This window comes from Dermacentor andersoni, chromosome 1 (assembly GCF_023375885.2).
Source record: "Dermacentor andersoni chromosome 1, qqDerAnde1_hic_scaffold, whole genome shotgun sequence".
NCBI lineage: Eukaryota > Metazoa > Arthropoda > Arachnida > Ixodida > Ixodidae > Dermacentor > Dermacentor andersoni.
This window is the reverse complement of record NC_092814.1, coordinates 80359906-80384929: the sequence shown is the minus strand read 5'-3', so window position 1 is coordinate 80384929 and position 25024 is coordinate 80359906. Positions and strand designations below refer to the sequence as shown.

At 43.9% G+C, this 25024-nt stretch overlaps 1 protein-coding gene across 1 annotated transcript in view; it reads right to left on the bottom strand.

The window, feature by feature from the left end:
* Window positions 1-2124: 2124 nt before the first annotated feature.
* Window positions 2125-25024, bottom strand: part of LOC126545975 (GPI ethanolamine phosphate transferase 1-like) — an 83964-nt gene continuing 61064 nt past the window's right edge. Inside the window, exons 18-25 of the mRNA XM_050194025.3 lie at window positions 18227-18335; window positions 15778-15880; window positions 12798-12885; window positions 12610-12708; window positions 12453-12508; window positions 8650-8725; window positions 7669-7785; window positions 2125-7386 (exon numbers count right to left, since the gene is read on the bottom strand). Of these exons, the coding sequence (XP_050049982.2) occupies window positions 7207-7386; window positions 7669-7785; window positions 8650-8725; window positions 12453-12508; window positions 12610-12708; window positions 12798-12885; window positions 15778-15880; window positions 18227-18335 (828 nt within the window). The 3' untranslated portion in view covers window positions 2125-7206. The remainder of the gene's footprint in view (window positions 7387-7668; window positions 7786-8649; window positions 8726-12452; window positions 12509-12609; window positions 12709-12797; window positions 12886-15777; window positions 15881-18226; window positions 18336-25024) is intronic.

The following is a 25024-nucleotide window of genomic DNA, read 5'->3' as shown; positions in this document are numbered from 1 at the left end:
GCTAGTGCAATACCGGGCAGACCCGTGGCGGAGGTGAGGCAGGCTTCAAGCACTCGGAAAGTGAAGCAAGAAGTGCATATATTCTATGGAATCACATATATAACATAAAGAACAGCATTCGTTCCAATAAAGAACAAGCACAAAACAAGCATCCGAACCACATAATTGATGATAAAGTGCTAGCGCTCCCTGCACACGTTTCCTGGTAAAGATTACTGTTGCGCAAACTGCTGCAGCGACGACAGCTTGCAACGTGGTTAGCGACGTCGCTGGCATTTTGTATATAAAAGAACCAGCCTGTTAACTGATTTAATTGTTGTAGCAGCACCGCTATGGGTAGGCAACGCATAGTTAGTACTCTAGAGGAGCAGCGTGAATACGAGCTCAGCTGCAAAGCGAAAAAGAAATGGCAATACGACCAGCTGCGGCGTGATGTCAAAATTACCATTACTCCCATTTCTACAATTAATCTAATGCAATAAAGCATTGCATACCCCCGTCAGCATGTTATAGTGGTGGTTTTCAACAGCTTCGCTGGACATCTACTTTCGCAGGCCCGAGCCGGAATGGCGAGTCATTTTCTTTCTGCGAGTCCGAGCATAAGCACTGCTGAGCATGACAGTTATTGATTCTGATTTCTAGTGAAACTAGCTTGGCCTCATTTCGATTACATAGGAAATTATACTTATTTATGACCTCTGCATGCAAGCGACATTTTCATCCTCAATTAATGTTGTAAATTATTAGAATAGTTTCTTTTTTTTTTTCGTGAGTCGGTAGCATTGCCTACTGGAAAGAGAAGCAATACTGAGACATCTACCATTCACGTGCATTTTACACGCTGTTGATGAGACTCTGCCGAAACGGTCACTCAAGGGTTACTCAATTACTTAAATATCTTAAGTGATTAATGAACTTCTCAAATAGTATAATTAAATTAAAAGTGGCAATGAAAAGATTGTGCAGCAACATGCAAAACTCCCGATACAGCTTTCTGTTGCTTAACACGTGCTACACAAAAGTATATATCTGAGCGTGAAAGCCCGCGAATACACACTTTGTGTGTATTCGCGGGCCTCGCAGCGTTAGACGCTTTCCGGCTAGCAGACAAGAAAAAGAAACAATGGTCGCGTCGCCATCACTGTGGGGACTCTATGGATTGCAATGTGCTCACTTGAGCGCAACCTCTCTGGAAAGTCTTGTCTCGCCGGTGTAGGATACCGAGCAGTATGCGTATGGTTCTCTGTGGACCAAGAGTCTTACGTTTTCTTCTATATTACTTCGGTAGTAACATTAGGTGCCCAAAGTAGGCATTCGATTGTGACCAACATGCTTTCCTTCGGGTTTTCTCATTTCGGTGTCCCCGCCCCATGGAAGGAAAAAAGACATTGTTGCGGCGCAGCAAATTGTCGTATGGTGAAAGTTTTATTTTATTCCTTTTGTGGAAAGTGATGAGCCGCGGGTCGCTTCAGCAGTTGCCGGATACTCTTATTATATTATTCGATAGCAATTATATGGACACTCAGGCACATTCCCGCCGTCGCCGTCATCCTCATGTTCCGTATGAAGTCCAAGGGTGATGACATCATGACCGTGCACTGCATGCTGTATGTGCGAGTGAAAGCGTGATGGGGGGTGGCATGGGTGAGCCGACGATGGTGGCTCAATCTTGTGTGCGCAAGGGAGAAAAGCGGGGAGGATGCGCGCCGCCTTCCTTTGCGCGCATTACATCAGGGGCAATAGAGAGAGGGGCCAGCCTTAATTCTGTGATCTATGAATCTGTGATTGCGCAACATGTTTATTTGCCTTGTTTGCCGCATTATACAGACTGATTTTTTTAGATACGTAGATTTATTGGATACTTTTACATATATTTAAATATCTTGTTGCGAGGTTTTGTGTGTACGTGCAGTGAACTTTGTTTCCAGTGACACTTTTTTTTGCCCTTTATCAAGCTGCATCTTCGCATTTGTATATTTCATTGTGTCTTCGCATTTCTAATGTACGAGGGTGAGTCAAACGAAAGTGAGCCAACCCATCCTGCGCAATAATGGTTCGGTTCATTATCTGCGAGGCATGTGAGTAGCACACAGGCATCTCTCATTTACAAAAGTGACACACAGGTGTGAGAATAAATGTTTTTTAATGCTCTAATACACTGCATTGAACATGGTTGTGTGACATAATGGACGCTACTAAAGTTGAACAGCATGGTGTCGCGAGGTTTTTGACAGCTGAAGGTGTTTCCCCAAAAGAAATTAGCCGCCGTTGAACATTGCATTTCATTGGCCACTGTGAAGCGTTGGAGCAAATGGTTCAAAAAAGGACGTGAAAGTTTCAAATACGATCCAAGAATGGGCCACAGCCATTGTGTAATCACCCCCAACACAACTGCAAAGGTTGATGAGCTGATTAGACAAGAACGGAGGATAAGCATAGATGAACTCGCAGAGCGTGCTAACACCAGCCGCAGTTTGGTTCACATCATAACTCATGCAAATCTCGGTTAATGGCTCTTGTGTGGTAGATTTTGAACCACCGCCAGAAGATGGAGAGGTTCGGCGGTGCCTTGACTCATCTGATCCGGTACCACAATGAGGGTGACGACTTCTTGTCTGCAATTGTGACTGGGGACGAATCATGGTGACACTACTACAAGCCTGAAACACGATGGCAAAGCTTACAGTGGAAACAGTCAAATTCACCACTCCAAAAAATGCAAAGGCCGTCATTTCCACCGGAAAGGTGTTGTTGACTTTTTTTTTTGATCGTCAGGGGCCATTACTGATCAAATTTGCTAAACCTGGAGAGACTATCAATTGTTTCCAATATTGTGAAATGTTGGATTGGCTGTGTGTCGCAATCAAGAACAAACAACATGGAAATTTGACAAATGGGGTCATCTTGCTCCACGACAATGCCTGTCCCCACGTCACTGATGTGGTTAACACAAAACTGGTAAAGTTCAAGTGGTAAACGCTGCGACATCCGCCATACAGCCCAGACCTGTCGCCTTGCGACTTCCTCATTTTGGGGCAATTGAAGAAGACAGCTCAAGGGAACCAGGTTCATGTCGGACGACGACGTGAAAGAGCCAGTTACAGAATTCTTGAAGCAGCAACCCAAGGAGTTCTACGATACGTGAATAACTCAACTCGTTAGTCAGTGGGACCAATGTCTACATGGTCATGGAGACTACATTTAAATAAAGTTCACCGTTTGTCATATATTCGCATCGGCTCACTTTCATTTGAGTCGCCCTCGTATATTTTGCAGAGCTCCTGCTTTTTATATGTGCTCCCTGTTCCGACTATAATTTTGGTGCAATTACTCACAATAAATGGCCTGTGACAACTGTGCCCGTGCAATACATTGGAACAAAGAACAGCGTCATTGAGATTTTTCCCTGGCCTTTGCATTTGTAACAGAATATAAACAAGGTTCTTGAATGACAAAGTTTCATTAAAATATTTGTCCTCAACTTGTTCATTTCATGGCCTTTACATTTTTCGTATCAGCGGCATGTACTGCTTTGCTGGTTTGAAACTGATATAGTTCTAAAGTTCGTGATATTTTCTCTACTTATTAAATAGAGAGAAAACGTGGAAGCATTGATATCAGTTATTTCGGGTACAATTTTGGGACATACGAGCATATTATTCTTTTATGAAAAAATACATTTTACTTGTCTCCACAGTGCTTAGCGTTCAAATTCATTTGCAGCATATTTGGCAATGGCAATGCAGCTATTCATGTATTTGATCCCCCGACAAATTCTCGTAACGAGGAGGCCGAGCTAGAACGTGAGCCCCCCCGAACAAAATTTCTGGCTACACCACTGAACACGACCTTCAGTTGAAATCAATAAACAACCATGTCTTCCTCAGCAAGTTGGGGGTGAGAATGGGAGTGTAAAGGCACATAGAAATTTATCCCATGAGGCCCGCAACGTCTCAATGACAGCATCTCAAAACACTAGCTGTAATGAAGGAACAATGCCAGAACACTCCCCTTACCACTGGTACCATTGTATGGCAGTACCGCTATTGTGCAGTGGTGCTGCACGGTGGTAACATTGGTACTGATGCCACCAGGAGCACCGGTATCAGAACTATCTCAAAGATCGGCCCATGATTAGGCTAAAGCATACCTGATATGGAAAAGCGGGGGTAACTCGCCAAGAAAGACTTCGTCTTAGAAAAAAACATGCAGATCCAATAAAATGCTGAACATTTAATGATGCAAAGCTTGTGCGATTTGGCAAAGTAGCAGCAGTAGCTGAGGATACAAAGATAGCCTCGTTGCCTGTAGCTGTTAGCCGTCTGTCATAAGGAGGAAGGCGATGTATGATGCTTCTCAAGGGAAGAACGTTGATGAGATGTGTATGCATAGAGGAATATGACACATATCTAAATATGTTTAAGGTTTCATATCCCTTGCGTTACAGTGGCAAATCTATTCAGGGGGACTGGCCAATAATACCCAAGTACATATGTACCCAGTACCAGATACCCAGTTACACACACCCCGAAGTTGTCTGTTCAGGCATATACCCAGTGATCAAATTATCTACCCAGCACAACAGCAGCCAGCACACACCCAGTGACCCAAGTTGTCTATATATATCCATAAATATATCCGGTGAGGAAACGATGAGGAACACCAAATCCAGGGGGAGAGGCAATGCAAGCTTTGCTCTAAAGAGAAAGTTGCAGCTGCCATACTTCTTTGTTTTCTTGTGAACCCTTCAGATCCCAAGCTCAAGATGCATTAATCCTTGCAGTTTTAACAATACTGCCAAAAAACTCTACTAACTAGGTGTCCATGCTTTGCTTGCCAGAGACAAATCGAGGTTGTCATTTTGCATCGTGAAGTTGAATTTTAGCAGTTAAATTATTTGGTGCATTACATTCCTTATGTTATCATCTCTTGCTATAATTACATCTGAAACTTGCAGATGTGCTGTGGAAGAGCCTTTTTATTTTTCAGAATACCATATTTGATTATCATCAGAATATACTGCGCAACAGTATGGCTGAAGAAAAGTTTGCAAGAATGTAACCTTTTTCTTTTTGCAGGAGGATGGGAGTTAGAGTTAACCAAGAATAATGAAGCCCCGACAATAACAGATACAGCAACTTGTACCTTTCAGCCGCCAGAAGACTATGTCCAATGGTAATGCAAGCAGTGAGAAATGTGTGATTTTATTTTCTAATTGGTGTCAGTTCTACACTCAATCTTACCACAGCACTACAGCCATTTACAATGAGACTCATTATGGTAAATACTACACTCACCATTTGAGTACAATGGACTACAGGCATCTTCCAGAAAGCAAAATTTGAAATGAACTTGATCACCAGCTAAGGGCATTAAAAAGCAACAAATTTGGATTTCGTGTTGCATCCAACTCGCTTTAACAACATTAGACTACACATTTAGCTGCCAATGGAGAGGACACATGTGTGTAAAAAATGTTTATTTAAAAAAACGAGATAGTGGCAGTTTAAGAACACTATCCACTTATGAACAATGTGCATAGAGTTCTATCCATCGTTGTAATGCTTTATTTAAACGTTTGATTTATTCTATAGTTTGTGCGCTTCTAAGGTGTAAAAAGGGCAGTGTATATATAAACACCATTTCCCAGTACAGTGGATTTGGCACAATACGAGTACATCACAAACACTGCATTACTGATTCATGCTTTGCATTGGATACACACAATTCAATCTGTTTGCAAACCTCTTACACATATCTTTGGCATGTTTCCATCAATACACGTTTAAACTGGAGCACTTATTATGACTCGTACTTTCCAAGTCCCTTGACACAGACCCTTCACTTTAAAGCTCAAACTTGCTCTCTTAGAGGCACTGGGAAAGGCTAAAGTTCAGCACAAAATCTCAAGGATTTCGTTTCAGAAAAATATAGTGCACTTAATATGCACACCAAACAGTAGAATCATTCACAGAATATTGCTACAGTTTAATAACACAGCCAATAATGTACTATTGGTGCAGAATAGAATGTCTTGAACTGATTAAAAAAAAAATTTTAGCACAGAAGGTGCTGTTATAAACATGCTGTCTTTTCAATGAGGAATTACAAGCAGTAACAAACATTTTAACTTGTACAATGATTATTGTGAACATTAGGTGACCCCTTAAGCTTCAATATCATGCACAGTCTCATATTTTATCAAATGAACAGGAAGGTCTCATGCATATGCTTAGTGGCCCATTAAAAATAATATAGTCTTCAGAGGTGGTGTAGCTGCCATTAGCCCCTTGTATAAAGTAGTGCGTTAAGCTAATTTATTTAGTAAAACCCTTTAATACAATACAATAAGCACAAAACTGGTAGGCAGGTATGTGTCAGTTGATGGACTGCCAAGTTTTGAATTAGCCTTTGCCAAAGGGGCATCCTGGTTCCAGGATTTCACATCGTGATCAGTCATGAAGAGTTTTACAGTGTTAGTGCTCAGCCACAACACAGTACAACCTCTTCCGTGCCATAAATCTTTACCATTCAATGCAGCAAATGACTTGCAACTAAGTGAAAAGAAGCACCAGCCCCACAAATTAATGACAGAGGTGTCCTCTGGAACTAATTCATTTAATACTCAGACTAATTTATATGATGTTGGGACAAGTATCTGAAAAAATGTGCAAGACTTAATGAGACCAGTTCTAAGGCAGAATCCATTAGATTAGTACGAAACAAGCCCTACAGTTTATGTCCTACGGCTCTGCAAAATTAATGGTAGATGTGAGTGACATGAAATGAGATCAAAAGAAACTGTGTTTTTTATTTTCTTGGCATCAAATTAGCCAAGACAGAAAATATATGCAGTAAACAAAGGTTCAAAAATAATCTTGCTCACAGATGATGAGTGCCCAATGTGAATGAACTTGCACTGAGGTTCAGGTATGAATAAATAAAAGACTATGTGGTCAACACTATTTATAATGCAATGTAATAAACATAGACAAAATAGACTTCACCAGTACAGGAGGCAGTTTAAGTAACTTAAAAAATGTGTCAATAACTAGCTATTCTAAACAACTGAAATTTCACCAATAACTATAATATACTACAGAGATTGAATACGGCTGCTTTAAGGAATGTGAGGTGGTAATATCAAACTTCTTGGCCATAAGTGACGGAGCCAAAGTGCTTGTAAAATACTAAGCTTGGAATATGTCACAAAAGATGACGCTTTAACTCATGTCCAGAGCACTCCAATGAGAATGTGGTCATAAACCAGGCAAGGCCATGAAACACTGCTGTGAAGATGATCATTCCCATGGCAAGCAGGTAATGGCTGATTGACATGCCAATGTCAAGCCAACTGCCACTGTCTTTGATAAGAAAAAAGAAGTGCTGAAAAAAGAAAGGATACAGAGAATAAAAAGATGCAGTGGCATGCTATTGGCAGTAGCATAATATGAAGGACACAAGGCCAGTCTATTAACAAAGGCAAAGTCTTACAACAATGCCTTATGCTATCACCCCAAGGCAACAAATGTTCACTTGGCAACAAAGCATGCAGTGATAAAAACCAAACTAGAAAGCTTAAAATATTTGCTACCAACAGCCTTTCATTGAAAACACGGACATACTATGTTGTTTGCAAAGAAGTGAGAGCGTACTGACAGTGCTTACCAATGCTGTGAAGTCTGACAAGACGACGACTAGAAGGAAGAGAGCCGTGTTCGATACCTTAATTGACTGTAGAAGGGCCCGAAATGCACAGCTCACTATAAGTAATGGGATCAAAACCTGTACAGAGGGGAAAAAAACATATTAAAGAATTGTTCAAGAAATAAGATCATGGCCAAAGAAATGACACATTTCCCTTCATTGGCTCACTATTCCCTCAGGAGACTAATCAGAAAGGACTACAACAGGATTTCAAGGCAGTCAAACGTGGCTGTCTAGGGCAGAGCAATTTCAGGTTTTCTGCCCCTAGTGTATGAAAATGGCAACGTAATGATAGCAGGAAATAGATAGTTGATATGAAATGACATTCTTGTGGCAATCAGAGTCAAATATCCAAAGTTACAGCTTGGTGTGTTTGGTGCTCAGTTTACATTAATAAAATCACAGTGCTTTGGCTTGCCAGCAAACAAAATGGCACATGGCAGCTACATTAGTGATGTGGCATGCATGAACTATGACCAAAAATTAGATGGAGCGTCATGGGTAGCCTGTAATTTAGGTAACCTTCGTACAATGGCTATCCACCTCCTTCTGTGCATGACGGTGCCACCAAGAAATGTGAATGACAGTGCCGCCAAGAAGCACGCCCAAAGAAGCAGTCATCCAAAGAATTGGTGGGAAACTATTTGCTTTTCACCAAGGAGCAGTCACTCAGTGGTTGGGTGGGCTGTAGCAATGGTGCCTTGGCCTCCCTGTTTGAAACACTGCAACCTTGGTACAATATTGTGGCCAAGACCATGGCCATACTTGGCGTAATGGCTATATTGAGAAATTGTGGTGATTTGTTATTAGTGAGATTTTGCTAAGTTGTTTTGTATACCTTGCAGAAGTTTTGAAAACACACAGTACCTATATATATATAAAAAAAAAAAAAACTAATAGCACTACAATGATACTGCTTCTGAGAAAGAAAATTCATAGAACCTTGATGAGCAAGATGGCAGCCATTGTGAATGGTCGAAATACTGTCATGAAACAGTAGAAGCTTGAGATGGAAAAGCTGTAACAAAAGAAATCTATGTAAAAGCAGCAATAAAGGTGCATTCTGTATCTGAAACTATGCCATGGCTAAGATGCAATAAGGCTGTATTTTAAGTTATATACTAAACACACCTGCACACACAGCAAAGGAGATAACTTTGACATGAATATTAACAAAGAGCACCTACATAAAAGGCACCTACATAAAAGGCACCTACATAAAAGGCACATACTGTTCATGTCCTGTTCATTGCATATAAATATGTGCATCAAAAGAAATTAATTTAAGTAACTTCTATGAGAAAAATCTCCGGTTGAAAATTTAACTGTATGGTGCACTCAAACTCAATTAAAAATATCACTGGTTTTCTGCCTCCATTATGACATATCGGCAAACTGTTTACAACCACTACAAAGGTAGATAAAAATGCAATGCTTCCACAGACCATGACTTTATAATGAACAACACAATAAGAAACATTTACCAATTATAGACTTAAGTTTCTTCTACATGAGGCCACCAGTCAACAAAATTACTACAGCATTCAAAGCATATAATACCCCTGACACATGGGCACTCTAAAGTCCTTTAGGTAAGGGGACATTTACCGGAAAGGCGTTCAAGTGCAGTCACACACGACACAGAAGTATCTCCTTTACGGCAAAGTTCCTTTTCGGGAAAGGAGATCGCGCAACTACTTTTAGAGCGGAAAAGGAGTTGCTCTCGCACACAGCGTGCACAACTCGTCAATAGAAGGAAACCTGCCACACAACTACGGTGCCCATAGGTATTTTTTTTACCTTGCGAAAATTTTTGAATTGTTAGCGGTAATACAATTTGTCGAATAGTGAAGATTTCCTCTAGCTATACTCTTAAACGCTCGCATAACGTCGCTAGTGCCGCCATGTTGAATACCGGCAGTGTCGTCGTCGTTTGCTGCGCGCATGTGGTGTGTTCACGTCGCGAGATGGAGACTGCACAATCAGCGCCCGCAGGAAATACCCAGAAGAAACCACAGTTGTTGGAATAATATATTGAATAAAACGCGTTACGCCTGCGCGCACAAAGGAAGGGATGACAAAGACGTGAAAAAGGACGACAGAAACGTGGGCATCACCAGAATAAACAGCACGCACAGCAAAACACCGGCTGCACATAGTTGCTGGACCAAGTTAAATGGCTGCTAACAATGCAAAAACGCGAATAAAATAAACGACTATAAGCATTATTAGCCATCAACAATGAAAAAAAAAAAATATCTTTAGGTTCTACAGCAGCTAAGTGTAATTAAATACGCAGCTTTTTAAGAATGTTTTCTCTCTTGTGGCTTTAACAGCCAGCGCTATTTTTCTTGCGGCGTTCATCTGAGGAAATACCTAAAGAAGTTCAGTGCGGTGCCGTGTGTCATCGGCGCAACTCCTTTCTGCAAAGGGTCCTTCAGAGTAGCAAAAGGGGATTACTGGAAAGGTCTTTAGTTTTGCCCGTCTGTCAGGGGTATAACATAGTACACTGATGAGCTCATATAGCAAATGCAGTTTGGAGAACTTCAGGGTTATGCCTTTTGGCTTATTATTTACCTAAAAGCTGCAGTAACTTCATTCATGTACCCTCTCGATGACCAAATTACTTTCAAGATGTCCTAGTGGCTAAACAAACATGCATCACATAATAGTGCCCAATAAGAATAAAGGTTTGACAATTACTTGTTGCATGTTACATGGTCAAGTTTAAATCCACACATCACAAGTAATCCTTGCTTAAAAGCGAATTCGGTGTTCCCTCTCATATTTCTCACACCCATGCTTGAGTAGTAACTCATATACACGGTGTCCCGGCTAACTTCAGCCAGAGTTTAAAAATACGCGAGTGCCACGTAGCTGGACAGAACAAACGTAATATTGTATGCCGTCGCTTGGGGATACTTAAACTATTTTTTCATTACACCTAATTAGAGAATTAGTCTTAATTAATTAATCAGGTTCTCAAATATAATATTTAGATGAAAAGTGTCAATGAGAAAATTTTAGAGCAACATAAAGAACTCTCGATACAGCTTTCTGTTCCTCAATACATGCTACATAAAAGTGTTTTTCCGAGCGTGAAAGAAACCCATGAGCAAAGTGGCTCGAGCGGCCAGTCACACGGCAATTTTGTGAACAATGAAACTACATGTGGGTTTACATTTTAATAATAAAGCTGGATAAAATGAGTGCTTCTTAATTCTCCCTACTTGCAGATGGCCTCCTGCAGGTGGTAACATGAGCCTTGTTGTTTATTATGCTGAGTGCATCTGCAACCTACCAACTGTGCTGCTCCTTTCTCCAGTTAGGTGTCCAATAAAGTGTTGATTCTTGTCCGTGACTTCTATAGGCTCCATTCAGCCAATTATTGATTTCCTTAAGTGTGCAAACCTCCTTTGATGCAAATTCAAAGCCAGCTTTCAGTTTTAACCTTGGGATCATGGCAATGAGTACTCAATCTAGAGTGCAAAAGCACTTATAATACAAGAGGACAGCTCTATAATAACACAGGAAGATATTGTATATACTTCTGTAAGAGCTTAAGAGCTGCACTTTTTTTTTTTTTTAATCTTGACGAGGTGCGGCCTTTACATGAGGGTGGGCCATCTTGGTCCAATTTTTCTGGCTGTGCATAATACCAGTGATTCCTTTGTGCAAAAAGAGTGAACGCTTTTGCATCCATACTGCATTTATGAGTTCAAGCGTGCACACCACAAAGCTGGTGCTCGTGTAGTCATCACTGCTGTCGCTGTGACTGGAGGTTTGTCTTGGCAGCACACTCATAATTACACTTATCCTCAGTGCCCTCTGTGGTGTTAGATATAGCTGTAACATCAAAGCTTTTTGCAATTATGTCCGAAGACAGCGAAAGCTACATAATCAGAATCCAAGAGAATGCACACAAGCTGCAGCGACACTCTCTTCAGTTGTCCGGTCGGTGCCTTCAAATTTTTTTTTCCACTTGTTTTTTTTTCTTCCAATTTTGGGCTGCCAAGTTGCAGGTATGACTCTTACATGAGTGCAGTCAGTATATACGGTATTACTAGTCGTCTCAAAAAGGTATGGACATATGACTATTTATACCCATTTTTTCCACCACACGCAAAGGAGACCTTCTCTGCGGGAAATGAGGAAATTTCAAAACAACTTGCTTTCCTGTTTTAAAATTAAAAGCAGAGCACAGGAATTTCAGCAAGCTTTCATGTTCTGGAGTGTTCTACAGGCTGAGCTATTGAACAGTGGCAATAAAGCTGGTTCAGATGGTCAAAAGTTAGTACCATCAATAACAGCGCCTCAATCCCATTTAATAATGTATGATGCACTTTTACACGCTCCCTTTAAGATTCAGCTATTTGTTTCTTTTTATTTTTTGTCTTGGTGTACAGCCACAGAAGCTTTCCACAAATCTAGGAGCATCATATGCCCTATATCACATTACCTGTGCAGATCAAGGTGCTTCCGCGTATGATCCTCAGCTCGCATGCGTTGACACCCATTTGCCAAGCTCAATGCAAATAGCTATGGTGCGCTAGCCATGTTTACCCCACCTGCTTGGTGGTTCCTGGAAACCTAGCTTGAAATAGCTGTGAACACATGCAGGAAGGCACCTTGATACTCACACAACTCATACATGAGCTTATATGGAACCATGTCTTCACATTTTATGCTATACAACTGCCACTGATCCTAAAACCCTGCTATTGTCAAGCTGATTAGGAACTCACCTGTTAAGACTGGCGATGTTTCCAGTGCCATAGAATGCAACAAGCATAAAGAAAATCTGGATGATAGTTCAGTTTGTTAACAGGGGTTACAAGTATCAAAGCAATCAAATCAAAGTAACAGAAGCAAGACATTCTACTCGGCTACACAAAAGGATACAAAGAAGTAGGCCTTTCTGATATCATCAATTCGTATGTGATATGTCACAGCCTTTGTTTGTGACAAAGCATCTTGAGACTCAAAAGTCATGTCTTGTAGCTGCAAGAATGAGAGCAAGGAGGTAAATAAATTTTTTGTTCCCAAATAAATACTTTTAATTATGAGTGATTTGTTGTCAATATACGTACCCTCAGTGTAGAACCTGAAAGCTGATGTTCAATAGAGATCCAGAGGAACATCACAAAGCATAACGCCATAAGGAACAGGCTTTCGTAGCTGTTGTAAAATCAAGGTCTATAGTTGCGTAATGAATTCAATGAAAATATATACTAACAAAATAAAGCACGAAGTTTTTACAAGAACAGCCATTTAAAGCATATACAAGAACACATAAGCAAACACAAGCATGATTACAGTGCAAGAATGCTGCATCATCAACATTACATATACGTGAAATCAACAATAGCCTTCAATTGGCTGACACTGGCAAAAGCATCAAATTGGATGACAATAGCTGGATCAAGAAATTGAAGGGTAGTGACAAAGTTGCAGCAACAGCATATTTAATTGAATAGGTATAAGTTGGGGAGTCTGATAAGTGCTTTCTACAAATACTGCCCAGCTCAGCCATGAGGCATAAGCTACATTCGCATTGAGCAATGGAAGAAACAGAGCTAGTTGGTTCCCATTCAGAGTCAATAAAACAGTTCGTAATTCTCACTTTTGTACCTCCATGTCGTTTCTTTGTTTGTTTTCTTTCCCATGTAATGTGCAGCATGAGACAACTATAAAAGCTATTTTCTCATAGGTACATGAAAAAAACATATCTTCAGACTATGATTCTGATTCTCTTCTAAATTACTGTGAATGGCAACTATGAGCACCCCAACTACTTAATATGTTTAGAGAATTCCACGTGACCTTGAAAAGAACACCCCAGTACTCAGATACTCGGTGCCACCTGAAGAATTCGAAGAAGCTACTAGACGAACTCCTAGACAATGCCAAGAGGCTCCCCCACAATCTGAAGAAGCATACGGCTTGTAAGCAGAAGCAGAAGTGCATTATCTGCAGTATCATCCAATGGCAAGCAGCACATTCAAAACACACCCAGTTAGAGCCCTTTTGAGGTAGCACATTTCTTCACACATTTCTTTCGCATATTTGCTTCATTACACAGCAAATACTGCAGAAACCATGAGCAGAAAGGATGTATACAAATGAAAGTGGAGCAAAGGAAGATCACACCACAACGCACATGCACCAACATTTCATGCATTGCATCTCAATCAATTCTATGATGCAGAGCACGAGATGAGTCTGATGGAAAATTATTAGCATCTGTCAGCATCCAATGCAACTGTTATCTGTTCACTTGCGCAAAGCTGCCGTGATGTAGTGATTATGATGATTGGCTTGAAGCTGCATGATCACTGTTTTGATCCCAGCTTGATTTATATAAATTATTTTTTATGTCACATTCCGCATGCCTGAACCAAAGCGGGACAAATGAAGAAACAAATGCGTGAACAAACATGCATGGCCCATTTCCTAGCCTCATAACTACTGTTCGCAGTAAGAAACCAAGTAAATGACAAGGTGACAAGAACAAAAGTGTTGCCACTTTAAAATGAACTGATTAATGTACACTAGACTTCCATTAGGACGAATTCAAAGGGACTGCCAAAATCTGTTTGTCTTAACAGTGATTCACGAAATTCGAAATATATCACTGGTGCACCCTGTTATGTCTCAAAATGGAAAAGGGCATTCCTTAGGTGCTTCCCATGAGGCAGCCTCCTCCATCAGTGCCCGCTCAGATGTCAATGCAGACCTGCCACTAACTGTTGACGGGTCAACAAAGAAGCTCCCTTCAAGGTGAGAATGACCACCGAATTCTGTAGACGCGGTAACCACCGTGAAGGCCAGGCTTCCCAGGTCGCTGCAAGCCGACTGTCATGCAGAGCCCACTAATTGATGCAAGGGGCCGTTTTCCTTGGGAACGGTGTCGACGTCAAGATTCCCAGATTGCCATGTGGTTGCCTCAAATGCGGGGGAGATCGTGCAACGTTGGAAGCCGAGTCCGGCGGAACGGTGCAACGTCATGGGAGGGATTTCGCAAACGATTCGACAATTGTGATTGGCCGAGACATAGTCATCAGATTTCGCTGTCTAGTCAGCTAGGGAAATGAACTGTTTTAAAGGCGGACACCTTTGGTGCAGTAGTGTGTCCCGACATCTGCAGACGTGTGTCCTGACGTGTCCTCATGTGTGCTCAAACATGCAGTGAGCTCAGACATTTGAAGTGGCCCTCATGGAGTGGGCTTACATATCTGGAGCCAGTGTAAATAATGTAACAAAAACCCCTTTTCTTTCGCTCCTACTCTGGAAGTACTCATCCCTGTGCCTTTAGGATTCCTGGCCTAAACGCTACCTCGAGTTGCAACAACCTTATATCGACAATATAATACAAAAGGACAGACATAAAAACAGACATTTCTTGGATTTGATAGAAGGTATTGTTTTATAGATTGTTACTCAAACTATTGGAAGAATCGTTGCTTGCTCATGCAGTGAAAATCTGTGCAATGTCACAAAAGCTAACATTTCACCAAGCTTGCTCAACTTTCTTCAGAGCTGTCGTGATGAGGAAATGCACTGAAGTATTTAGGGTATTATTACTGCACTACGTATGGATGCGGGAGGTTCTTGTGGCTCTTGGGCTCTGTCATCACCATAATTACCAGCCTGCACAGGCACCTCAAGGACCTCCTCAATTATTGTTTCTATGGTATCAGTTCTAGAAGCTTCCACATCATCTTTGACACTGGTGTAATTGTTTATGTCCACAGAAAGTCGTTTAGCTATCAGAGTCATCTCCTCCAAGAGTGCTGATCCAGGTCTCTTGCTGCACCAGATAGCAGACATCAGCAGTTCAGCTTAACCAAATTAGTGTTTCATGTTAAGTGGATATTTTTTCCATTTGGAATATGGGAAACCAATAACATTTTCACACTTCTTCATACCTGAAAAATTCAACTTTAACAAGTTCATGTTAGGAGGAGCCTACTGTATAAGCCAGCTCGCTCATTTGCATAACCTTTCCTGAATGCACTAGGCACCAGCCTCAATGCTCTATAAAAAAAAAAAAAAAAAAAAAAAGGATACAAGATGCACATCAGAAGAAATGGAACCAGCAATGACAAAGTTAGGTTTTGCAGCCGGTTCAAGAGACTTGTGGTTGAGAAGAGGCACAATACTGGGGAAAAAACTGCAAGATAGGCAAGCAGAAGTGAGGAGAGTAGTTTAATATTGGCAAACAAGAACAGTGATTTCTACTGATACCTACCCAACATAATCAGTGTACAAAGAAACTTGGGACAACATGGAGTAGTGAGAGAAGAAGCACTGCTCTACAAGCTGAATTTTTACTATAAATACGGGAGCACAGTTAGCAACTGTTCATCATCGCAAAACTATGCGATGCTCTCTAGGTTACTGCTAAGTTTGAGAAGCATATTTCTTCATGTAGTAACAACAATGCAGATAAACAGACGAAATGCTATAAAGCATTATGTGTTACAGAGACAGCACATTGCCATGACTGTAGATATGTCGCACTCTTTTCAAAGTGCATCATAATCGGCTCCCACAAAGGTAAATTCCCGTGAGAGATTATCAAGGCAAAACCCATAACCAATGAAGGAAGGTCCAATGTCTATCACTGCACAATCTATTTTGTCGCCCAAATAATTTATATTTCCCAAAATCAGCAACAAGATAGTGAACTTCTTCATGATATACCTACTTACATGAACACATGAAATGCAATAAACTTTAATTACTAGTTCCACTATCATCTTTAAGCATCTCTATGTGTGCCTTACTAACAGTCCGTCGCTTTTACCACATCCTCATACAGTATGAATTATCAACTCGCACCAGAAGCAGTTGTTGCTCCCATAGCACATTTCTTGTTTTTCTTTTTTTGGGGGAGCACCAAACAGAAAGGTGGAGACATTTTTAGAAAGTCGGTGCAAATTCTGGACTATGCACTGTGAGAACAAGGTACTCAACTGTGTTGCGAGCGGATAAATTTTATTGATGGCCTAACCTGGTAGTGCAGAAGAGAGAAAGCGCCTACTTTTGGTGGTGGCTGCTGTAAAAAGCCTAGCCGTTGGTTCCCCATAATGCTGCAAGCTCATTCTTTACTATGGTTCCTGACGATTGATCTATGGAAGTCATTGTATCACAGATCACTAAGGATTTTTAGATATGCATCGTACTGCAACCAAGCAAATTGCTAGTATGAATGTAGTAACCGGCACCAGTGTAGATTTATTTGTTTATTTATTTAAAAATACCTTGCAGGCCTCGAGAGACACTGTGTATGGGGGAACAATGCACACTAAGGGCATACAGCTCAAACACATAAAAATTAAAACATCTGAACTAACAGTAATGGAATACACAAGAAAAAGGCAAGTGAAATAATACATGTTAGAAGCTGGCGGTATGAATAAATGAAGGCTGCAGGACCCTGACTGCCTGAGTGTCCTGCCTTTCTTGTGCCAAGCCAGCAATACTACCAAGCTAGCGGTAATCCTACCACCTACCATACTACCAGTAATTTCTACAAAGAGAGTACTACTAGCACATTTTGTTTATCTGTAGCGTGCCTAAGGGGGTAGCACTGTCATTGTATGCATGCAACTGACAGCTGCAAATGGTGCTTAGGATATCATGGCTTTTCTTTTTTTATGTGAAGGGCAACATACATGAAACAATACGCTAACTTGGTTAGCAAGGTAACCCACAACAAATTGGAACAAGGCATAAACTTGGCCAAGTGGTTAATATTCATTATACCACAAGTGTAATGAAGATGGCAACACACAAAGGATACCCCAGCATGCTGCAAATATACAAGCTAGAAAATTCTAGTCTGCACACAGAGTAATGGGCTGTGTGTTCGCAGTTTCATATGTTGTACATGCACCCATTGCACTTCTGCTTTTAACTTTTGAGTTGTGAGTACAATGCCTTTGTCCTGTATGGATTCTTCCTTCGTGTGATGCTGTTTTCATTGGAATGCTGTTCTAATTAACTAACTGAAATGTGTCTAATATCTAATAGGTCTGTAAGCCAATCTCAGTTAAGTGGCAGATCTGGCAATATACAATGAATAATGACTGCTTATTACTCATATTAATATGAGTGGTGACAATATAGAGCTTGCGGCATCTGCATAGAGAACTTTGTTTCTATTCAAAACTTGATTGAGACTGCCAGCACAAGATAAAATGTTTTAGCTGCAATAATAAGTCCCATCAAAGCATACACCACTTAAATACGTCGAACACTTAAGAACACAACGAGCTACAGCACACTGCCACAGGCCTCACATGATGCCTCGGATGCCTATTCTAGGTCACTCAGCCTGTCCTTAATATCCATAGAACTGCACTCGGAATTTTTGTCTTAAAAATCAGAAGCAGCAGTTAGGCATGCACAGTCATGTGCATGATGCCATCCATATGGTTTCTACAACTTGTTTATCAATACAACTGCTTTTTACATAACATATACCCACATGGCTGTAAAACCATTCACATACTCAGCAGAAGCCATGACAGTATTTGGTTGAATAATGGGAGTCCCTCTTTGCGCTCAATGCTGTCTGCAGTGCTTCTCACAATCGCAATGGCCACCCAAATTAACACAATCTGAAAGAGAAAAAGAGTCTACTTTACAGGGTTCAATATTGCTTCTTGAAAGAACTGGTAATATTGAACGTTGTCGCTTATTACATTATTTGGGTACTACCGAGAGTAATATGAGTGGGAACACAGGAGCGCATGTCAGATAGCAGATAGCAGATGTCAGATAGAAAGAAGGATGCTGTTCTAATAACTGTTGGCATTCTCACCATGCATCTCTTTGCATCGGATGTGCACATTGATAAAGCTGTTTGATATTGTCATGTGGTGGTGACGTTGAAGAACACAGTAGCAATACTGTGAAAGACAAAACTAACTTTTATTGGGCGAACCTATGCCCACAAAAACAGGCTACACTTATAGCACAACGATAGCGGCGAACACGGTCGGTGATCGTCGAAAATCTGATCAGCGGGCCATGCGCGTCAGCTTTTATACAGCAGTCGTTCAATGTTCCAGACTAATCGTCGAGACCCGCGTGCCTTCCACAAAGTTCTACACCTTTCGCGTCAGGCGATGAAATCAGATAACACAAGGTTCGGCGACAACAGACAGCGGATAGAAGCATAGATAACTTTCCAGAAACTTCGGATACATGCAGGCGCGTCCCACGCTGTGCGATAACGTTTGTCAGGCGGCGAAACGTGGTCGCCCGATAAAGATAAGTACACGTGTCAATACCCCCCTCTTAAAAGCCTCGTCCCGATGCTACAAATATAAGAGAGCGAAACACAAAAGGCCACTTATTAAACATAAGTAACAAAACAATGAAAAGAAACAAAGTCCAAAGGTCAGTTACGTGAAGTCCCAAAGTTCCTTAACGCTGGTAGTACGGCTTGAGTCGCACAACATGGACTATTTCAGGTTGTGAGCGACGCCGCTGTGATAGCGAAATGCCGTCTGGCACGACCTCATAGTCCAGTGCACCAGTACGTCGGATGATCTTGTACGGTCTGAAATAGTGACGCAAAAGCTTCTCGCTCAGTCCTCGTCGGCGTATAGGGGTCCAAACCCAAACACGGTCACCGGGCTGGTACTCGACGAAGCGTCGTCGGAGGTTGTAGTGTCGGCTGTCGGTACGCTGCTGGTTCTTGATCCGTAGGCGGGCGAGTTGTTGGGCTTCTTCGGTGCGCTGGAGAAAGGTCGCGACGTCAAGATTCTCTTCGTCGGTGACATGCGGCAGCATGGCATCGAGCGTCGTCGTCGGGTTCCTGCCGTAAACCAGCTTAAACGGCGTGATCTGTGTTGTTTCTTGCACCGCCGTGTTGTAAGCAAAGGTTACGTACGGCAGGACCGCGTCCCACGTCTTGTGCTCGACGTCGATGTACATTGCTAGCATGTCGGCGAGAGTCTTGTTCAGGCGCTCCGCGAGACCATTCGTCCGCGGGTGATAGGCAGCTGTCCTCCTGTGGCTTGTATGGTTGTACTGCAGAATGGCTTGCGTGAGCTCTGCTGTAAACACTGTTCCTCTGTCGGTGATAAGGACTTCTGGGGCACCATGTCGCAGCAGAATGTTCTTGACGAAAAATTTCGCCACTTCGGCTGCGCTGCCTTTCGGTAGAGCTTTAGTTTCAGCAAAGCGGGTGAGATAGTCCGTCGCCATGACGATCCACTTATTTCCGGATGTTGACGCCGGAAACGGTCCCAACAAATCCATCCCGATCTGCTGAAATGGTCGGCAAGGAGGTTTGATCGGCTGTAGTAATCCTGCTGGCCTTGTCGGTGGTGTCTTACATCGCTGACAGTCTCGGCATGTCTTGACGTAACGAGTGACATCAGCGGTCAGACGCGGCCAGTAATACCTTTCCCGTATCCTCGACAGCATTCGGGAGAATCCGAGGTGCCCAGCGGTTGGATCGTCATGTAGGGCGTACAGTAGTACTTCTGAACGCAGCGCTGACGGAACAACAAGAAGGTAGCTGGCGCGGACTGGTGAGAAGTTCTTCTTTACGAGCAGGTTGTTTTGTCATGTGAACGAAGGCAATCCGCGCTTAAATGCCCTAGGTACTACGTCGGTGTTCCCTTCCAAATACTCGACGAGTCTCCGGGTCTGCTCGTTGCTGTTTAGTGAAGTCTTCTGCGCTTATTATTCCGAGGAAGGCGTCGTCATCCTCGTCGTCTTCCGGCGGGGGATCGATGGGGGCACGTGATAGGCAGTCGGCGTCTGAGTGTTTTCGTCCGGACTTGTAGATTACAGTGACGTCATATTCTTGCAGTCTTAGGCTCCACCTCGCCAGCCGTCCTGAAGGGTCCTTTAAGTTAGCTAGCCAACACAACGCGTGATGGTCGCTGACAACTTTGAATGGCCTGCCATATAGGTAAGGGCGGAATTTTGCTGTAGCCCAAATGATGGCGAGGCATTCCTTTTCAGTCGTAGAATAATTGCCTTCCGCTTTTGACAGTGACCGGCTAGCATAAGATATCACCCGTTCATGTCCGTCTTTCTTCTGGACTAGGATGGCAGCGAGGCCTAGGCTACTGGCGTCAGTGTGGATTTCGGTATCGGCGTCTTCGCCAAAATGTGCAAGTACCAGCGGTGACTGCATGCGTCGTTTTAGTTCTTTAAATGCGTCGGCCTGTGCCGTTTACCATTTGAACTTCACATCAGATTTGGTTAGATACATTAGTGGCTCAGCGATGCGTGAAAAGTCCTTGACAAAGCACCTGTAGTAGGCACACATGCCAAGGAATCTACGCACTGCCTTCTTGTCGATGGGCTGCGGGAACTTTGCGATGGCAGCTGTTTCTGTGGGTCGGGGCGTACTTCAGATTTGCTGATGACGTGGCCTAGGAACAGAAGCTCGTCGTAAACGAAGCGGCACTTTTCTGGCTTCAGAGTGAGCCCTGATGATTTGATGGCCTCTAGTACTGTTGCAAGCCACCAAAGGTGATCGTCGAAATTTCCGGCGAAGACGACGTCGTCATCCAAGTATACGAGACAGGTCTGCCACTTCAATCCTGCTAAAACCGTGTCCATGACACGCTGCAACGTTGCAGGCGCTGAGCACAGTCCGAATGGCATAACCTTGAACTCATAGAGGCCGTCTAGGGTGATGAAGGCGGTCTTTCCGCGATCTCTTTCGTCGACTTCTATTTGACAATAGCCAGACTTGAGGTCCATCGACGAGAAGTATTTAGCGTTGCAGAGCCGATCCAATGCGTCGTCTATTCGTGGAAGCGGGTATACGTCCTTCTTCGTAATCTTGTTCAAACGACGATAATCGACGCAGAAACGTACGGTTCCGTCCTTTTTCTTCACCAGGACAACAGGAGATGCCCACGGGCTTTTCAACGGCTGGATGACATTGTCGCGGAGAATTTCGTCGACTTGTTGCCTAATAGCTTCACGTTCTCGCGTCGAAACTCGGTAAGGGTTCTGCCGGAATGGTTGAGTGCACTCTTTGGTTATTATGCAATGCTTTGCAACTGGTGTTTGTCGAATCTTCGACGAAGTCGAAAAGCAGTCCTTGTATCGTCGGAGAAGACTTCTGAGCTTTTGCTGCTTGCTCATGAGGAGATTTGGATTTACGTCGAAGTCTGGTTCGGGGACTATGGTCGGCAGGGTAGATGCGGCAGAATCTGAGAGGACAAAGGCATTGCTCGTTTCCACAATTTCCTCGATGTACGCGATTGTCGTGCCCTTGCTGATGTGCTTGGACTCTTGGCTGAAGTTGGTTAGCATCACTTCCGTTTTCGCTCCGTGGAGTCGAGTGATACCTCTTGCGACGCAAATTTCTCGGTCTAGCAGTAGACGTTGGTCACCCTCGATGACGCCTTCTACGTCAGCAGGTGTTTTGGTGCCGACGAAAATGACAATGCTGGAGCGAGGCAGGATGCTGACTTGACTTTCGAGCACGCTTAAGGCATGGTGACTACGAGAGCTCTCCGGCGGTATCGCTTGATCTTCAGACAGGGTTATCGACTTCGACTTCAGGTCGATGACTGTGCCGTGTTGGTTTAGGAAGTTCATGCCGAGAATGACGTCGCGTGAACATTGTTGGAGGATAACGAAGGTGGCAGGGTAAGTCCGGTCATGAACGGTAATTCTTGCCGTGCAGATTCCAGTTGGCGTAATCAGGTGTCCTCCAGCAATCCGAATTTGAGGGCCTTCCCATGCAGTCTTAACCTTCTTCAACTGGGCGGCGATGTGTCCACTCATGACGGAGTAATCGGCCCCTGTGTCGACTAAGGCAGTGAGTGCGTGGCCGTCGAGAAGCACGTCGAGGTCGGTGGTTCTTTGTCTTGCGTTACAGTTAGGTCTCGGCGTCGGATCACGGCTGTGTCGCATTGACCTGTGGCTGGTATGGGACGTCGTCAGGTTGTCTTTCGTCGCCATATTCTTTGCTTTCGAACTTTGTCGGGACGGCAGCGTGTCATTATGTCGTCGAGGTAGTTTCTTCGGCGTCTTCGTCGGCGGCGGAGGATCTTCTTCAGTTCGGCGAACAGAAACCGCGCCTCCATCGGTTGCTGCATTTAGTTTTCCGGATATGGGCTCGCTGACCAGCCCCAGGCTTGGCCAGTGTATGGACGGCGCTGCGGCGACAGGTAGGCCTGGTGATGGCGAACGGGATGGTCGTCGAGAGTTGCACTGAGTGGCGGCTAGGCAATCGGCGATGTCACGTGGGCACTCCCCAAGCTGTGGACGCGGCGTGTTGACGGCGAACCCTCTCAGTCCCAAGTCGCGGTATGGGCATCGGTGGTACACATGGCCGGCTTCTCCGCAGTGATAGCAGAGCGGGCGGTGGTCGGGGGAGCGCCAAATGTCCGTCTTCCTCGCGTAGATGCGCTGGGCGACATGTGGCCGTGCTGGCGGCGGCGGCGGCGGACGACGGAATTGCGGCGTTACAGGGCCCTGGCGCGGTCGCGGAAGGGGACCTTGACGGCGTGCGACGGCGGCGTAGGTCATCGCTTCTGGCTGGGGATGCGGTAATTGAGGTTGCACCTCCGGAACTCCCAGCGATCGCTGAACCTCATCTTTCACGATGTCAGTGATCTGCGCCTGACAAATGTCAGTGACTTGAGGCTGCGACGAAGGCAAGACCTTGCACAGTTCATCGCGCACAATGGCCCTGATGGTCTCTTGAAGGTCGTCCGAACCCAGTCCTTGGATGGTGTACTGCGGCGTGAGCCCGTGGCGGTTATATTGCTGAGTGCGCATCTCCAGAGTTTTCTCGATCATCAATGCCTCTGCAGAAAACTCAGCCACAGTCTTCGGTGGGTTACGAATAAGTCTGGCGAAAAGTTCTTGCTTGACGCCCCGCATCAGGAAGCGGACTTTTTTCTCCTCCGACATCTCCGGGTCGGCGTGCCGGAAAAGACGGGCCATCTCCTCTGTGAAGATCGCGATCGTCTCATTTGGCAGCTGCGCTCTGGTTTCTAGTAGAGCTTGGGCTCGCTCTTTTCGCACCACGCTTGTAAATGTTTGCAAGAAGCCGCTTCAGAACAGGTCCCACATCGTTAAGGTGGCTTCTCGATTCTCGAACCACGTCCTGGCAGCGTCTTGCAATGCGAAGAAGACATGCCGCAGTTTGTCGTTGCTGTTCCAGTTGATAAATGCAGCGACCTTCTCATACGTCTCGAGCCAGGTTTCCGGGTCCTCGAATGTTGAACTGCGGAACGTCGGAGGTTCCCTGGGCTGCTGCAGCACGATGGGGGACGCTGGGGCTGCCATTGGGGTTGCGTTGGCCACAATCTTCTTGGTCTTCTCAGGTAGAAGTCCGTGCTCCGGGGGCAGCTGTTGAAGACAGCGGCTTGCTCGATGCTCTGGGACTACGTTGGTGTTCTCTTTGCGGTCCGGGCTTGGATCACGGTTTGTCGGGGGCATCCGGTACATGAACGAAAAGTACCTCCACCAGATGTCACGTGGTGGTGACGTTGAAGAACACAGTAGCAATACTGTGACAGACAAAACTAACTTTTATTGGGCGAACCTGTGCCCACAAAAACAGGCTACACTGATAGCACAACGATAGCGGCGAACACGGTCGGCGATCGTCGAAAATCTGATAAGCGGGTCAAGCGCGTCGGCTTTTATACAGCAGTCGTCGAATGTTCCAGACTAATCGTTGAGACCCGCGTGCCTTCCACAAAGTTCTACACCATTCGCGTCAGGCGATGAAATCAGATAACACAAGGTTCGGTGACAACAGACAGTGGATAGAAGCATCGATAACTTTCCAGAAACTTTGGATACATGCAGGCGCGTCCCGCGCTGTGCGATAACATTTGTCAGGCGGCGAAATGTGGTCGCCCAATAAAGATAAGTACACATGTCAATATTGCGGATACTGATAACTTTGTACACTGAAGCATGGCCAATAGCAACCCTGTTTTGAAGAGTAAGCATTCGAGAACTACTTCCCTGGGAAATCTGTCCGTCTGACTGGAACACATGACTCGATGCGCTCCATAAGATATACACGAGGTACTATGGGGGTATACATGAAAGCACCTTACGCTAAATGCAGGAACAGGCACCTAAGAGCTGTGCTTTAAAAAAAAATAGCATGACTGAAAAAAAAAAGTGACTCGCTGTAAGTCACTGTGCACGTAACTGTCTTATCAGCTATCGGCAGCCAATGAAATGCCGTAAGCTGCCATTTTCAACTAATACAGGCACGGTGGGAATGCCAACACATTTAGCAGAAGAGCACCCCCTTTTCCCCTCTGTTTCTTTATAGCGCCATCCACGTATC